This window comes from Periophthalmus magnuspinnatus, chromosome 9, assembly GCF_009829125.3.
Source record: "Periophthalmus magnuspinnatus isolate fPerMag1 chromosome 9, fPerMag1.2.pri, whole genome shotgun sequence".
Classification (NCBI taxonomy): Eukaryota; Metazoa; Chordata; class Actinopteri; order Gobiiformes; family Gobiidae; genus Periophthalmus; species Periophthalmus magnuspinnatus.
In genome coordinates this window covers 10176059-10194428 of record NC_047134.1, presented here as the reverse complement: position 1 = coordinate 10194428, position 18370 = coordinate 10176059, and the positions used below count along the sequence as shown (strand labels likewise).

The 18370-nt window shown below is 39.6% G+C and overlaps 1 protein-coding gene across 2 annotated transcripts in view; it reads right to left on the bottom strand.

The window, feature by feature from the left end:
• Nucleotides 1-18370, bottom strand: part of LOC117375923 (ADP-ribosylation factor-like protein 15) — a 49459-nt gene that overhangs the window by 11853 nt on the left and 19236 nt on the right. For both annotated transcript variants that reach the window (XM_033972310.2, XM_033972309.2), the window contains exons 2-4: nucleotides 17538-17682; nucleotides 16889-16948; nucleotides 13586-13794 (exon numbers count right to left, since the gene is read on the bottom strand). In XM_033972310.2, coding sequence (XP_033828201.1) covers nucleotides 13586-13794; nucleotides 16889-16948; nucleotides 17538-17682 — 414 coding nt within the window. The remainder of the gene's footprint in view (nucleotides 1-13585; nucleotides 13795-16888; nucleotides 16949-17537; nucleotides 17683-18370) is intronic.

Here is an 18370-nt window from a genome sequence, read left to right as displayed (position 1 = left end):
CTCACACATATTCCTCTGAGGGTAATGAATATGTGCTGCATGACTGCTTTTCCAATTCCACCTCTCAAAGCAGAACGTACAGCACTCTCACATCTCCTGTGTTGTACCGGTGTTGAAAGAACCTTCTTTTCATTGCCCTCTTTTACAATGACACTGGCCCATTTGTTTTGTTATGCCAACAGAAAAAATGTGTTTGTTTGATAGCTATTAATTGAAACTAAGCAGCACAAGTTTCAACCTGACTGTAGTTTTGGCAGTATAGACGTAACCATCTGTAACATATTTTTTTTCCCCTCAGACATGAGTCTTGGTTCAAGCCATACCTGCTTCTCAAAGCCTGATCTCAGAAGCTGAGCCAGGCCAGTCCTGGTTAATACTTTGATGGGAGACTGCTCGGAATATCTGGTGCCACAGTGGGACGCCAGTGACAAAAACTGACATTGTGCCCTTAGGCAAGGCACTTCACTCACATTGCCTAGTATGAATGGTGTGTGTGTGTGTGTTGGTGGTCGTTGGAGGGGCCGATGGTGCAGATTGGCCGCCTTGCTTCCATCAGTCTGCCCCAGGACAGCTGTGGCTATATTAGTAACTTACCACCACCGAGTGTGGACTAAATGAATAATCTGTGTAAAGTGTCTTTGAGCGTCCAAAAAAGCACTATATAAATTATTATTATTATCATTGTTATAAAATGAACTTACATCAGAAAAGGTTTAAACTGACAGAAAATCCCTACGGTTTGTAAAACTCTGAGTATTTTTAATAAGCGGTAAAGTTACACAGTCTAATACCTCGCGTATTATGGTGCCATATACATTCAAATCAATCATAAAGAACCTATACGGTTACAGAAATCATCTGAAGAGTGAACTTGACAGGATTTATTAGAATGAAACATAAATACCTATATTAAATATCATAATTACATTAAATCACAACCAGAGATGACAAGATGAAGAGAAAAACCAATGCCGAGACGGGTCCCAGCGTCTCAAGTAAGATATTAAGACTTGAAAGTCTTGGAGCAATCAAGCCGTCAGCACTGCATTTTAACATACACGATAGTCATCCAAGTGCACATGGTTAGCTATAAGCACCTCTTAAAAGGCCATCACGCCTTGCTCTATATGGAATCTCTCACATTGGGGCGCAAGCCTGGGGGAGGGGGAAGCGTTGTAGCCTTTGCCAAATGAAACTGAATTTATCCTGGCAATGTTTGTCCTGCTAGAATAAAACTGCAACATGTGCAAACATTACAAACATGTATGTGAATAGTAAAAATATATGACATTTTGAATCAGTTTGCAGCGTGAGAACAGTTAAACTTGTGGCATTTGGATTGGCTTATTTATTGACAGCTTTGATGCAGCTGAAATAAAAACTAGAGGCACAACAGTGAGACAAACAAACATGTTTCTGGCCTTTAGGTTGTTTGCGTGATGTCAGTTCCAGGTGTGTGAGGCAGACGCACTGTTCCACTCTTCATAATGTTGTTGCACAGTGTTTTCAGTGGCTCGTTTGTCTTTGGTACAATCGCAGGTCACTGGCAGTGCATTTTGTTCAATATATTGGTATAATTCATACAAATCTCACCAAGGTCACCGGCCATTGGTCTGTTTTTCCACACGCTGCATGTCCAGTGAAGTGCTGTGGAGGGGGTGGGGAGGGCTCCTAGTTGAGTGGCTTCAGTCTAGACGGCTCAATATGCAGTTGACTTTTTAAACCCGCTTGTCTGGAAAAAGAGGAGCGATGAGGTGAAGGGGGCGAGCTGCCTGCAGCAGAGCGGTGCTGGTGCATTTTGGAAAAGGGAGAGAGAGACCAGGAAAACCATTGTCAAGGTCAGGGAGGAATATATCCCAACCTTTGGTGCACGTCCTCACTCACACGATGGAGCTATATCGTAATTAGGCTAAAACAACAAGCAGCCAACTGCTAGAATCAATAAAATATTAAAGTTCGATACCCTCAAACGTCATTTAAATGTTCATTTGGCAAATAATAATGAGGTATTGTGTAACTTCATTCCAAGTTTGGAAATCTGTTAGAAAAGAAATGCTTGCCTCATGGTCTCATCTCAAAATGTAAAACATTCTCTACTGGAAGTTGTGTTCTGTAGAAAGGGAAAACTGACAAGGACATATTGAACAATCTTATAGGACAGCAGGAACACTTACTACAGGTGGACAAATGTGAATGAAATAGTAATGCGGCCAACTATACTTTGCCCCTGTGATGAGTAAGAAATGACTGCTGCTTACTTGGCCAAAGAGGTGCGTGGCAAAACAAAGCACAAGTCAACACAACAGTGTCACGCTGCGAAGTGTTAGCGTAGCATCATTCATTCGTGATCATGGCTGTTTACACCAAAAGCACAAACAAGACCCCTCCATGAAAAGCCACGAGAACTTTCTCCTCCGGAAACGTATCACACTTAAGCACGAACAAACTTGCAGACCAATGGAAGTCATAAAACATTTAATAAAACAAACAAAAAATGTCAGAGGTGCAATTCTGGCAAATATTACATATAAGAGGTTAAAATAAACAAAAAAGAGAAATTTGCTTTTGGATTGAGACGTTCCATAAAACCCATTAATTAAAAACATGATCAAGACCAACATTTATTTTCTCATAGTAGCTCATAGTAGCTTTCTATAAATACTGAATTTTAATTTGGTACATTTTGTTCTTAACTGACTTTGGTTAATTTATTTTCTTACATTTTCTGTAATCGTAACAATTGTGTGAGTATAACAGCACTGTCTTGAATTTAACCATTAAAATAAATTACCTAAATTCTATGATACACAATTTATTGATATAGCAAAAATACTGTGCCATTTGAATGAAAACTACTACTGTCACTACTACTGACAACTGACAACAAGTAAATATAAACTTCAGTTGAGGTTTTGCCAGTATCTAGACATTTCCGCTCCACTATGACGCAAGTGGACTGCATTATAAAGGGTGATCTTGACAAGTTAGTTGGAGCCATTTGGTGCACGGGTTGCTCACACTGTGTTGTTTCCTTGTTAAGGTCATGGATTGGCCCTTACCTGCGTCTCATCTTCTACACAACCAATCAGCAGCTCCAGAGGAGCTGAGAGTCACCAGCGTCAGCGCCACAATGACACACTCACCATGTGCCAGACGCTTGACGTTTCAGTGTTTCAGACACTGGGCACAATGTGAGTCACTGAGCACAGCCACCACCCAACGTTTGCCAGGCCCCACAAGTTCAGCCTGTGCCCAGTGACCGCGCACAGGCCTGGCCCGGCCACTTCCGCCCTGGGGACTGTTCCACCGTGAATCGAGGTTTGGGCTATTTCTGGTCAACTGCACAATTTCTAAAACAACAAACTATATACTATACTTTTAATTATGTGACCGTTTCAAAGACATATTAAAGTATTTTGGATGAACCAACTTAATCAAGGCCAGAGAATGTTTATGTGGCAGTTTAGATCAAAACTACTAGATTTAGATACAATAAACCAACTACTGCTGCACCATAGGAAGTAGTCATCTATATGACAACCACCTGTTGCTGAAAAACATCATGTGGGGATGAAAGTGATCATACCAACCACAATCGCAACTAAACTCCATTACCTCTTCATCTGAGAATCATATACAAGTTAGAAGGCTATTCTCTTTCATGAGCAAGAGAAAAAGAAAGAACTGCTTTGTGATATCTTACTTCAGGAACGGAAAGTTAATATGTACCAGTTTTTTTTCTTTGCTACAAGTGGAAACAGTTGAACTACTTCCAAAACCAGCACATGATAAAAGAAACACAAAGAAAAGAAGAGCCAGTTGCGGTGAAGTGCAAAAGATCAATCTGATGTGGCCATCATTCTGAATGTTTAGTGGTCCGTGTGGAGATCACAGCTCTGAAACAAATGTCACAGTGCTGGTGGTACCAGTCTGTCTGCACAGGTTTGACTCAGGGATGTTAAGGACTGTGTAATCAAGAGGCTATAGAAGCTGTGTTAATGTTCATTTGCAACCAACCAAATGTGTTGCGCCTAATGTGTGCAGGTGATGTCATCAGGCAGGAGCGAGACAAGAGTTTAAGAAATATTTTGCATAATTTGTCATTACAATATTACAATTAAAAACCTACTTCCTAAAAAAAAAAAGACAGGAGGTAAGGTTAGTGAGGAGGATTTTCACAGACTAGTCCAGACAGAGAGAGCGAGAGGGAGCAAAAAATAGCTCAAGGGGCAAACAAGGTAACCTTTTTGAAAAGACGCTTCAGGGGGTGTCTGCCAAGTCCCACTCAATACTGTCTGCAGCCTCTGTGTGTTGCAGTTGTATTGCACAGAGGAACAGAAGATCTTAAAACGTCTGGCTGAATTTCTTAAAGCTCGTCAGCTCTCCTTAAACAGTCAGTGGCACTTCACAGTCTGTGTATAAGACTGGATGTGTGATTGGGCCCATTACCGCACCACACGATCAGGTTTCATCATTAACGGGACATTATGCATTTTGTATAGACTTATACAGCAAAAGCAAATGTTTACAACAAATTCCCAGTCTTATCAATCACTGGGGCTCTGTAAACTCCATGGATGTGTGCATTTGTAGTGTCCGAGTATTTATTAGTCAAGGCACACACAGTACAAGGGCGTACAAACCTGAGTATGAACACCTTGTACAAAATACATAAAAAAAATTACACTTAGGATTATGATTCATTGAGAATACCCTGGCACCGGAGGCAGAGTGTAGCATGTCCGGACTTGTCATGGGGGATGTCCCTGTCCTGAGCACACTTGTTCTAAAAGTGTTCAGAGATGGGCCACGCAGATCAAATGGCAGCTTGTTTACACACCGACTTACCACAGAATGTGCATACTTTAATAGAAACATGCAAGTCTTTAAATTAAAACATATTAATTGTAATGCGCTGAGTAACATATTGGTTAAAATAGTGTAGCTGGCATTACAAACTCAACAACTGGGCCACATTTAGGCTAGAGACTCACTGTTCCAAACCCCACAGACACAGCTGACAGCGGCTCTAAATGTTGAATGTTTATTTTGTTGTGAGAAGTTGAATCTCACTATAAGAGCGGAGTTAATGTTCAGTGAAGCCATTAGCCTACCGGGTTATCTGACTTGAAGAATGCTGGAGATAGTGCTCAGCTTTAATCATAGCCAGACACGAGTGGCACCTGGCCCCACATCCACATCCACACACATCTCCATTTTAGGCAGAACCATTTGGGGAGTCACTGTTGCCCGTGGGCCTGTAGAGACAGAACCATCACTACTGTTTCAAATTTGATTTTACAAAGGAGAATATTCACTTTTCTCATTATTAGAAATGTAATTAACTATGTATAAAACGAGCTTGAAACTTGGTATTTTGTTAATTGTTCACAGACAACAGAATTCATGCAACTCCATGGCAGCTTGTCTCCACACCCACCACCAACGATTATGTCTTCGAATGTCACCTCCTGTTTTGAAACTTTATCACGCTTAAAAGAGATTTTTTTTTATGTGTATCAGTGCAATACTAACCCAACACAGCTGTACAGTCCAATATTCAGTAATCTAATAGAACATGATGAATGACACATGTAAACATGCAACTGCAGCAGGCTTTCCACAACAGCACAGTTGCTACAACAACAGCCTCCTACAGTGATTTGCATCTCGAATTGGAACATTTTTGTATTCAGACAAATATGGAGGCCATCACTTTTTCCTTCTATCTGGATTTGAAGTGACAGCACGATATAAAGTTAAACTATATTGCTAATGTAAGTATCATGGTAAGGGCCTGGTCCTTCTTTTTGAGAGCACCTCCACCTCACTCAAACCTCCCTCTTGGCAAAACATACCAATTTCCACCTGGATGGTTGTCAAGTATGTGCCGAAAGGATATCACGGCAGCTCCATATCCTCTGTGTGACAGTGTAATTCCCTCTGCCCTCCAGCCATGTCTGCAAATCTCAGACAGTTTACATGTTCATGTAGCTACATTGCACTGGGGAACAGTGACTTGCCAAGTATTCTGTGCATTCATTTGATTTCTGGCGCACACAGTCCAAGCTCTTTAAAATGAGCTCTCACAGGTGGTATAAAGGGAGGGTGCTGCCCCTTGTCCAAAGATTATTTATATATATAATATATATAATATAATAAATTTAGAAATACCATATATACAAACATACATACACACAAATATACTTTTTATATGTTTATGTTATGTGTGTGCGAGTGCGTATGTATATTATATATATATATATATATATATATATATATATATATATATATATATATATATATATATACACGCACACACACACACATATATAAAACTACACTGCTCTTGCTGGTTGTGTCAGGTTACAGACATGATTTCACTCAACGCAAAAGCAATTGACTTTAATTAGAGCGTATTAGATTTCACACTTGATTCTAGTACAAAGAAAACAATAAAACACATTTCCTTTCTGTTGGGAAATATTTAATTAGATATTTTAAACGATGAGATGGAAGTTTGATTAGGTAAACAGCATGTATGATTGTGTTCCAAATGAAAGGACAGAAGGTGCAGTGAACCACATCATTGAGCTTAAGAAGATAGAGTTCCAAAGGCTTCACAGAGTCAGAGCTGCACATAGGCGAGCACCACACAGGCTGTTTGCATCCACTCAACTCAATTCAATTCAATTCGTTTTATTTTTGTAACACCCAAAATCACAACAACAGTTGTCTCGAAGGGCGTTCATGTGTTGGTTGATGGGGGAAACCGGAGTACCCGGAGGAAATCCATCCAGACACGGGCCTGGGCGACCCGGGGATCGAACCAAACCCTCTTGCTGTGAGGCATGAGTGTTGCCACTCAGCCACCATGCTGCCTACACACAAAAACACACAGGAAAATCAAACAACAGGAAAAATCAGACAAAACAAGAAAAATCGGCCAGGCCAGGAGGAGGAGGGAGGGGGGCGGAGGAGGGCCAGGCGAGGAGGAGGAAGACCAGGCGAGGAGGAGAGGGAGGTGGGTGGAGGAGGGCCTGGACTAAACTACTAGCCTCACAAGACAAACACTTTTTTCAACACTTAAACATACAACAGCATATAGCCGTTAAATGTTATTTCCATCTGTCAATCCAGTTTTATTGTCTCCACCATTTCCATGAGTTTGACTATACAAATAATAATAATAATATTATAATAATATGGCAGTGTGATATGGCTTGAGATCATGATATAAAACAGATAACACAAAGGCTTTTATAATATTTGTACTTAATTGTTTCAGGCTTCCTAAGTTATAGCTTTCAGTTCTGTTTCCACTCCTTAAGCCATCTCTTTCATTATTAGTTTTTAGTCTCTGCAGAGCCTCTACAATCAGTGTTTCAGTCACTCTAGACGTCAGCCATGATCTCTGTCTGCCTCCACTCACAGATGAGAGCAGAATCAGCTCAACTGTTTGCATAATTATATCTAAACATTCCTTATTTCATATGATCCCCAAATATATCCTGATATATCACCACTGTATGACACGGTCCAGCCATTTTGTGCAGTGCCTCTGCAGACAGGCTGCAGAGCCTCATGGCCTTCAGGTCAGTGGACACAGCGATTACCTACAAGACAAATCTGAGAGCTTTCATCTGTGTCGGTGGGTCACCCTCAAAGCCCGGTTACAGGCTTGACATTTGCCAATTAACACAATTAGCTTTTGGCAGGCTGCCAGAGGTGTCACATGGCACGATCTGTACACTGATAGTACCTGACAAGCCACAAGTCAGTTCGTCTGCCATTGCGGGGGGCCAGCCACAGAGCATGAGGAATGCCGAGGGAAAAACTGACTGTGTAGTGGCGTAGTAATAAATGTTAAGCTCGCCTCAGAACTGCTCCTAAAAGAACAATAACTTAATAACTCAATTGGTGTTTTAAACTTAGCACACTGTTCTCAGCTTTGATAATTTGATACGGACTGTGTTCATATGCCAGTTAATTAGCCAAGCATGAACACACAGGCATATTCTATGGCCTGGTTACAATTGGTGCGCTGATAACTTTGCCCCAGACGATGTGTAGAGAGATAAGCAAAAGGGGAGGTCTGGGGCAATGACACTGTGCCACAATAGCCATCTCATTTGCAGTTTTAAATTGCATTGGTGCTCTCACTTTTACCCAGCCTGGTCTGTGACTTCTCTGTCTGAACACCGGCTGAGTATCTTGAATAACAGAAGATTAGAATCTCTCCTAAAACCAAGAAGCCAGGAAGAGTTCCATCTGTCGTTATCACAATTCACCCTGCACCGCGGTTTTCCTCTTTACATTAATGCCTGTATTTATGGTTTCCTTCCCGTGGTTATTGCTTATTTTAAACATTTTCCATCTGGGGACAGTGGAGCTGTTTAGTGAGGTCTACATGTGGACTGCTTGGCGAGTAGCTGCATTCCTGAGGGTAAGCAGTGAATTGACCACATAACACCACTGAATGACAGCATGACATAACCAGGAAGGCAACATGTGCATCTATGTGAAATGGAACTCATCAGTGCAAGACAAATGAGGAAACGACCCCCGCAGGGCTTAAATCATGGAAGTGGCACTACAAGTAATTGTTTAAACATTTGTCACATTGACTTAATATGGACGTGTCTATATTGAACACACAGTAATATGTCATTATGGGATATATGTTTGTACCTAAATGTCATTACTGCTGTGGGGGCAGGGCCGGTCTGTTTGATCACTGATCTCTTTGACCCTGTTTGAGTGGCTTAAAAGTTTGGGCTGACCTCTTCACGGTCTTCTCGGTATAAGGGTGACAACAGTGGAAGTGGAATGGGAAGTTTCCCTAACGTCTTGAGTTTAATGGGACACTTACTCATGTATTTAAAAGTAACATAATCGTCATATGATAGATACTTGAACAACAGTATTTAATATTGTTTTAAGAAAATAAACAGGCATTTAATGGGTTGTTAGTGGCTGGCAATTTACAATAAGATAAAGTTACTGCCAGATTCTGAAATGGATTTTGCAATAAACAAAAGAGAGAGGAAAAGGAAATGCGCGATTTATTTATTTATTTTATTTAACCTTTATTTTACCAGGCAAAACATTAAGAACAAATTCTTATTTACAATGATGGCCTGGGCATGCCAGAGCAGCCAAGGGAAGGGGAAGGGGAGTTAACACAATTAGACTCACATCATTTCATTAAAATATAAAACAAACGGTCTCACGGTTGACCAATGATTCACGGTCTATAGTATACTGCCAAAAAACACATGATCCTGTGATCCAGAACTGCATTTGCAAACAACAAAAATCACATTGTCATTTTAGTCACAGAAGCCCAAACTATTTGTGAGAAACAAATATCAACTGTGTCAGGTTTAACTGGGCCCAGTATTGTATTCTATTGTATTCTTCTATTGTATTAGAAGGTGAATAGCAGAGAATCAGACACTTTATTATTTCACACTGTTCCAGAAATGGCTCTAAAAACAGAGTATCTCAGCTGAGACATTATGTTTTTAAATCTTGCAACATTGTTTCGTTTTTAGCGCCTTGTTGAAACCTGAGCAAAAATACTTTAGACGACCCCCTAACTCGAGCATGCAGTCCATAAGATTTTGCAATTCAAACAGACCTGCTTTGTTGAGGTGTTATATCAACAGTGTGACCTCCCCATCACTCCAGCTCTGCTTCCTTGGGCCCCCCAATAACAGGAGATTGATGTCAACAAGGAATTTTGTCCCATGTTTCCTTCAAGCTCATTTAGACCCACCCTGCTTCTTAAAAACACTTGCACTTGCACAGAGGGGCCCAGTGAGCTATTAGCCAGCACCACCTTCTCCAGCACTGACCCAGCAGCAGTGCCAGCAACACCCTCCATCTATATAACCCCACACCATAAACAACAAATGCCCCAGAAAACACATTTACCAACCAAGTATCTGTGTGCTCAAGAAATAAAGCACCTTTTGAAGTCAACAAAGTAGTTGCTGTGAGAACCGGGCCAACAGAACCACGTCATTTGTGTATAGTGTCATAGCCAGAGGAGCTCAGAGCTGCTACATGTGACCGCGATCTCGGGTGGTGCTTGTCAAACAGTCTCATGAAGCAGGAACCTGCAATGCAGCTGCAACTGTGGGGTTTGCAAGTTCATATGAGCTCATTGCAAAACATGCAGATAACTTAATTTTAAAATCATGCAAAGTTGATACACTAATAATATATTTGCAAATGGAAGTTACTCATAAAGCAAATCTATTTACTCTTATATTAACTCTCTTATGTGTTGTTCAATCTTCAATTCATTATTACCAACAAAAAACAACAAAGAACTATCAATATAAAAGTTATGCAAAATGATCACTGTCATAAGACTCTCGTGGTTCTAACCCCAGAGTGACTTAACTTACTGAAAGAACAGAACAGAAAGTTACAGTGAACTAACAGCACTGGGCCAAAGCTGTGTGCACTGACCCCTGCAAAAGTTTACTTAGCAAAAAGCTAATGGAAATTCTAATAAATAATGAAAAGACACAGCATGCTGCGTATGTATGTTGTCATGCTCAAGACATGCGTTTTCATACAACTCTTATGTTAAACGACTTGGTGCCGTGGCTGCTTTTTTTTGGTTTTGTTAAAACTGTTTTACAGTGTGATTACGGAATGCTCAAAATAGATAAAATAATTGTTAAATAATAATTTAATAATTTGCATCGTTAAATATTTAATCTACAAATTAGCAGGAAAGAACCAAAGCTTTTGGACAGACTGAGCAGCTGCACTGTGGATAACCTCTCTACAGTAAAGACACACACACTCAGTGACCAGAACACACGAGTGAAGCTGGATGTGACATGCAGAGTGACGATCCTCTGAGGCCTGGCACTGTGCAGGGGTCATCGCAGGGCTTTGGTACTACGTGGCCTGGTCCAGTCCTACACAGAGACCTTTGGTCCTTTTGGACTGAACAGTCCAGCGGGACATGAGACTGCAGGAATCACTCTCATAACACTGATGAAACCTAAACCTGCAGCGCCTTGGTTATTTAGATTTTTTTACACAATGTTTTGATTTGTTCTACACTTTATCGAGTGCTAGGAGTTACCCTAACACATTTCTCCATAGTGAGATTAATTAAGTTCTGTATTACAAATATTTCATACGCTATAGTACAAAAATAAATGTGTGCTTAAATCATGAGAGTGACCTGACCTAGAACACAGTTAATGTCATTGTTCAATAACTAATGTAAAATAAATAGCTGAATTAATCAAATTAAGTGCTGAAGTGTCCAGCATGTGATATAGTGGGAACTCAAGAAGAACAGAAAATAAACTGCAGCAAGACCCCTGTGGGCGCTGAGCAAATGTTAACACAGAGGTTCTGCCCACCTGAACTTGTGCTACAACAGCCTCAGTGTCAGAATGAGCACAGAACCAGCACCGTCCACAGCATGTGAAGGAAGACATGTCCAAATGCTGTCAACTTTGACAAACAATCAGGGGACAGTGCTACGCTCCAGAAGACACTATGGGTGTATGTGTCATAAGCTACAACACTATCTGCACCATGCAGTACCTGCACATATATGGGGCCAGCAAACGTCTCTACCTGTCGACAAACAAAGTTTTACTTCCACATAGTGCAATATTTAATGCATGTAAACTGACAGATACACGGCATGAAATACATTTTAAAAAGCAGCTTAGGAAAAATAAATATTAATGGAGAATGATGTACTCTTAATTTACTATGAACTTTTCACCTTGCTAATGTTGCCTTGGGCAACATCCATCTCATCCCTCTTACCCTATTAGCTGGTCTCACGTGTCAGCGGTGTTTGCAAACAGTTGAGAAAAGTCGATAGTTAATGACACTGATGCAATGACACTGGCACATGGTGGAGCAGCCCTTAACCCGGAGCAGTGGAACAGGTCAACAGCAAACTACCAGCTCAAATTATAGACCAAACTAAAGCACAGAGCGCCTAACCAGCAACACTACAGACTTAATACAAACAGAAAAGAGGAGCCATGTAACAAGCATGAAATGAAGTGATACCATTTCATTAATTTTGTAATTAATTAATAATCGTCTACATACATTTGTTAGATTACTTTTAATGTACTTGGTTGGTATTGTATTGTATTTAGAGGAGCAGTTTTTAAAACATGGCTCCAGATTTGAGTTGAATTAAGTGTGAGTTTGTGGAGCACGTTTGTGAGAATCAGAGTGCTCTGTAGACTGTGTCCCAGCCTCCACAGTGATTCATTCGATCCTGAGGGAAGGTGATGACGTGACCTACTACTCCACCACTATTCCATGACATTTCTCCTGTCTTCTTACAAGACGGCGCCTGAAATCGCACACATACTTACACTAGCATTGGCAAGACCTCTAAAGTAAACAACTGATATCTTACCTTAAAAGTTCCAAAGAGCCCAATATGAACAGTTGAATAAATGTCTTGATAAACCACATCTAAGATTTGAAGCATAAATTTTACAAAAGAGAAAGTGTGTTCCAAAGTCCAAAAGATGTTTCATGGATCATTTACTGGCAGCGACAAACACGAGCATCTTGAAAACATATGCCCAGAATGTTCCCAATTCATTTGTATTACAAAACACTTGAGAAGTCACAATCAGATTCTGTTCATTTTCACTTTGACATGTTTTAAATAGACTAAAGGAGGAACAGAAGATTAACTTAGGACTATTAGGGTATTTTTTTTAATTTCAGTCAATAGTTCAGTTACACAGAATTATAATTTTGTTGGGCTGCATATGTGCACAAACAGATAGACGTGTGTGTACGTCTGTATATGTCTATATATGTACACACACATGTATATCTACATACATATATATATATATATATATATATATATACACACGTATACATATATATGTGTGTGTGTGTGTATACGTATATATGCATATATATATATATACACATGTATATATACACACACATATACACATACATATATATATATATATATATATATATATATATATATATATATATATATATATATATATATATATATATACATATATATATATATATACACACACATATATATATATATATATATATATATATATATATATATATATATAGTGACTTAAACACTTAAAAGCAGATCTCATGGATATAACCCAAAGAGGCCAAAATAATCACACACAAATATTATAAAGCAGCATTAGGTTTATGTTATTGCAGATTTTCCCTTTATATTATGATAAACATCTTTAGGCTGTATTGCCCTGTTCTATGTTAAAATGTGATGTGTTTAGATCAAGTATTGTTTTTTCAAATGGCAGCAAAGTGTATGAATAATTGATCGATTGGTTTGAACTTCTTTACCAACTAATAATGTGCAGCTCCCAGATGAGGGACAAGCACCAGTTTTTCCTATAGAAAAAATATATTTAAATGGTAAATTTGCAAATCCTGAACCTAATAATTTCTATATACGATTGGATCCTAACTCAGAGTATTACAACAAAAATAAGTATTTAAAGTATATTACACACTATTGTCTTAACCCGGAGATACAGCAGTGCAGTACCTGGCTGGGCGTCCTGGCTGCAGGTTTGTCTTGATGGTTGGCCAGAATAAGGAAAGGCAGAGTACAGAGCTGAGGGTGTTGCAGGGCAGAGTGCAGCTCATTTCGCGCGGCCTCTAGGTCCTCGTCGGACGAAGCGCTGTCCAGGACAAAGATTACTCCCTGGGACCCCTGGTAATAACGACTCCAATACTTTTTGATGTTGTCAGCACCTGAAAATGTAAAACAACACACAAAATCAGAAACACTAATATCCATTGTCTATAGTTATTATTTAAGAATTCATGGTGAAACACAAATTGTTCATATTGTATTATTTTTTATTGATGTATTTATTATCAACACAAGTAAAAGAAAACAGTGTGTCGCACGTGTTTAGATGAACGTGATCCATCTGTGCAAAATAACTAACCAATAGATCTTTGAATAAGCCCATTTCACCTTATGGGCACCTTAGTAATGCTAAGAAATAATTAATTCACTTTAAATTAATCTAAAGCTGGTAATTGATGAAATGTTTAGTGATATTAAAGCCTCTTATCCGTTCTGGTCCTTCACTTTCACCACTCTTCCCACGCACACTTGGGCTGGAGTGGAAATTGAGCAGACAAAGTGGTACTTGAGAGATGGACTTAGAAGTCTCTTATCTTTTACCTTGAAACGCTCTGGTGTCTGTCCCCTCTCATTACAGAGAGGAGGAGACTTCTGCCCCCTATTGGCCTGACAGGAGATTTCTAGTACTGACACAGTTCTGCTGACAGTATTCTAAGTATTCCTAATTGTACTCCTGTGCTTGTTGGCTGCTGACCTTGAGTATTCTAAAACAGTTTATCAAACATTTTCATATATTTGTTTAATTAAACACACCTGTATTGTAGCATTGGAAAATCTGCAAAAAGAATAAAATATGGCAGGGCCTAATTTTGGCAGTGCTTAGCACATGTGGCAGTTGTACCACACAATTCAAACCATCACAAAACTATTACTTGTGATTTTACTGAAGACTTTTCTGGCTCTCAGTTTGTAAGAATCAAAGACTCTGTGAGAGCATGTGCTTTGCACTTCAATCAAAATGTACTTTTACTTGAAGCTTTTTCTGCACCAAATCTTTGTTGAGTCCAGAAACAGCCGCTGGTCCCTTTTGAGGCTAATAATAACCACATTGTGTTCAGTGATGTGCGCACATGTCCTTTTGCCTGTTGGTGGTCACTGCTCATTTGTTTTTATATTAGTTGTGTAAAAAAGTTTTCAGAGCTTTGATTGTGTTAATGTGGTTTATTACTGTTTATCTTCAATTTTATACTGAGCTTAACAAATTTTAAAAAGGCTGCAATTGTATGAATAAACAAAGATTTTCTTAATTATATTAAAATACTGTTCAGTATTATCCATCCCAGCAGATAGAGAGGTGACTATTGGGAGGACTTTTTCATTTGCTGTTAATGTGCCACGAATGAGCATGGGGAAATAGCTTGTCTAGACTTGACGTCACATCAGTGTCCAGACATACACGCACCACACACTTAATAGATCCTCACCGTGTCCCCGGAGGTGCCCTTCCCACCTAATCTGTATACCTGGCACCAGCACTCACTGCATTTGACAGTGTCTGTGTCCATTGGCTCACAAGCCTTTGTTACATGACCCTCATTAAATGCATGAAGTACTGTAGGTGATCTTAGGCACTTTGATAGAATTAGATTCAGATTCAGAAAACTTTATTGATCCCAGAGGGCAATTCATTTGCAGCATTCTCAGAGCAGTTCTCACTCTAACATACACACAAACACACAGTGTGTCAGTCCATTACAATCCACAAGTGGAACTCAAAGCACAATATAAGAACAATATACATAAAAACAGTGCAAAACTTCAAAAACACTACCCTTAGAATTTAGCAATTGAATTAATAGATAGAATTAATAGAATTAAAGGAGCATGCATGCTAAGCACTGCATGTCTGGATGTTGCAATAGTAAAATTACATTTAAAAATATATATTTATCATGGGTACTTTTTCTTTGTAGTGGGAAACCTTTTGTTATTTTTCTGTACTACAGAAAAAGGGTTGAATAAATAACTTAAGGCTCATTATAGGCACTAGAATGTTTCATACTGCCATTTATGTATTGCTGTTCATGTTTATTTTACAATAGTGTACATTTATCACAGCTTGTTTGATTGAATTTCTTGCTTTAGGGTTATTAGTTTCAATATAATCATTTATTTCCTAGAGCAATATGCTTCACACAACTGTCAATCTAATGAAAAAATCTAGAGGTAGATTTCTTATATATATTATTTTTACTCCAATGGATAATGTAAACTAGGAGTTGGGAAAGTTTGAAGCAGACAGGGGAGGTGCAGGTGAAATAAAAAAGGTTTCATCTGAAGAAAACAACTTGAAGTGTCAAAACATCACGTGCTCATCTTTTGCCCCTGAACTCATCCATAGTGGCCGCCATCATAAATCGCTCAGATTCTTTTACTGTGTATTTACAAGAAAAGGAGCAGAGGAGGAGGGGTCTAGGCAGGGGGCAGAGAGAGAGAGAGAAGGAGCAGATTTCATCATTCTTTACTGTGGTGGTGCGCCATATACAAACGCCCCTAAATCAAATGTGTCATCCATGGGACTAGTGTTTTTCCTACCACAATAATGCCCCACCAGACAGCCTTTAACCCAATTCAGAAAAAACTCTTTTCAAAAGCGTCCAATGCACTCTGTCCAAATTTGGTAGCACCCTCGTTGGTGGTCCTGGGTGCCTCTTTGTGTATGTGTTACTGTGTGAGTGTCTGGGAGAGTATGTTTTTCATCCTTTCAGAGCGTCAGGTTGATTCCCTTCAAAATATGCATCGCACCTGTCATATGTGTTTACAACATGAGATAAATGATGGCGTCACTTCAGAATAAGTGATTTCTGTATATCAATGTCTCAAAGAAGTATTTGTTGTTTATGTTTGAGCACCTTGTCCCCGCTCATCTGGGCTTCCTCGAGTGCTTCACGTTTCCAGGAAAAACAGCAGCAGATTGTGCAGCCACTTTACACAACGTTAACAGGTGTGACGTCTTTCCTCCCACAGTGAGCACAAAGCATGACGCTACAAGAGGTTTCCCTTTTACACATTTACAAATAAGACTTCAAAGTGAAAAACACGAAGGATCTGCTTTGACTACACATCAACAAGCACTACGAGCGATGGTAAATACACCTTATTTCACTATTCACAGTGTTTTATACAGTTTTAAACTACAATATGCACCATGAAATTAAATGTGAAACAATAGAATTACTACAGTCTACTTACCTCCAAGTTCTTTTACATTCAGAATAGCGTTTGGGAATGGCACAGCTTTAATGCTGAAGCCTGGAAAAAGGGAAAAACAGTGATGGAAACCAAGTTGTTTAGAATAACGTCTATATTACATTACTTCAACAAGACATTAATAAAAATTAAGATACCATTAAAATGAAATGTTCAAAAAAGAATGACATTATATGTGCTATATGTGTGGGAAAAAAGCAGCGGAACACAAAATATTTCTCACAAAAACGTTTTTGGGATAGATTTTAGAGAGGACAAATTACCACATTTGAGGTGAGCAAATCCATGAAAGTACAAAAGTACTAGACTGGGCAGGTTTGGGCCTGGTTAGTACTTGGACCAGTGATCGCTGGGAAAGCTAAACCAGCAAGTATTGAAGTGAACAAATAATGCACAAAATTGTGAAGCAACTTCCAGTGACTAATGTCAGTCATTTTATTTGAACCGATTTAAACTTTGCACTGCACATTTTGGCCCAACATCACAGGCCGGGCTGAAATAATCATTTTAATTCACATCTTACAGAAATACATCAGTGAGTGAACTGACCGTCTGTGGATTGTGTTACATAATTACATAAGACCTCGGGGCATCATATTGATGCTGATACTAAAATATAGTGGACACAAACCTGTAGTGGGGACGATGCCATCACTGCCCTCGCTGCAGAGGCGGGACAGCAGGCTGGTCTTCCCGGCACCTGTCAGGCCGATGCACACGACATCATACTCTGGTCTCGGAGGCGGAGGTCCTTTACAGCACAGCGCACGGAAACACTGCAAGACAAACCAAACTGTTCAGTGTGGCCATAAAAACTGTGTACTATGCAACTTTCAGGAGTTTGCTACTTTGCCTGCCTTACAATGTTTCACAGTATGACATTAAACTTATCTATCTCCATGGAGACGAGCGGGTGGCATCATGAGGGCAAGTTACAGGTCAGATCTGTGAAAAGGCAACCCAACTCACGTAAGAATATTACATTTAAAAACACCCTAATGAAACACATGTGTTGAATTAATTTGTTCAATGCGTCTGCCATTAAACTAATTCATGGAACGTTTTAGGCAAAACGGAGGCAGCGGAGCCCCCTACCAGAAAAGTTACACATAAAAGTAGTCATCACACATGTTATATGTATGGAGTGCAGTTTGTGTGGTGCAGGGCTGGTGTGGGCTGCAGGTCAGCGGTGGTCTGTGGTTGGAGACCCCCAGAGGCAGACCTGTCGTGCTTGAGTCATGACCTGGGTCTAAGTGCCTGCTGTGAGACATTAAGAACAAAATGCAGTGTGAACCGTGAACAGCGCTTTAAACGTGTGTGGAGAAAGCAGCAGTATCCAAAGCAAAAAAGAGATCTCTTTTATTAGCAGGACAGGAACCAGTCTGGACAACACGCACACTTCACTATATGTCCAATATCAGGTTTCAGGACCAGCATGGGCACATAGGACCACTTGCTGTTTAT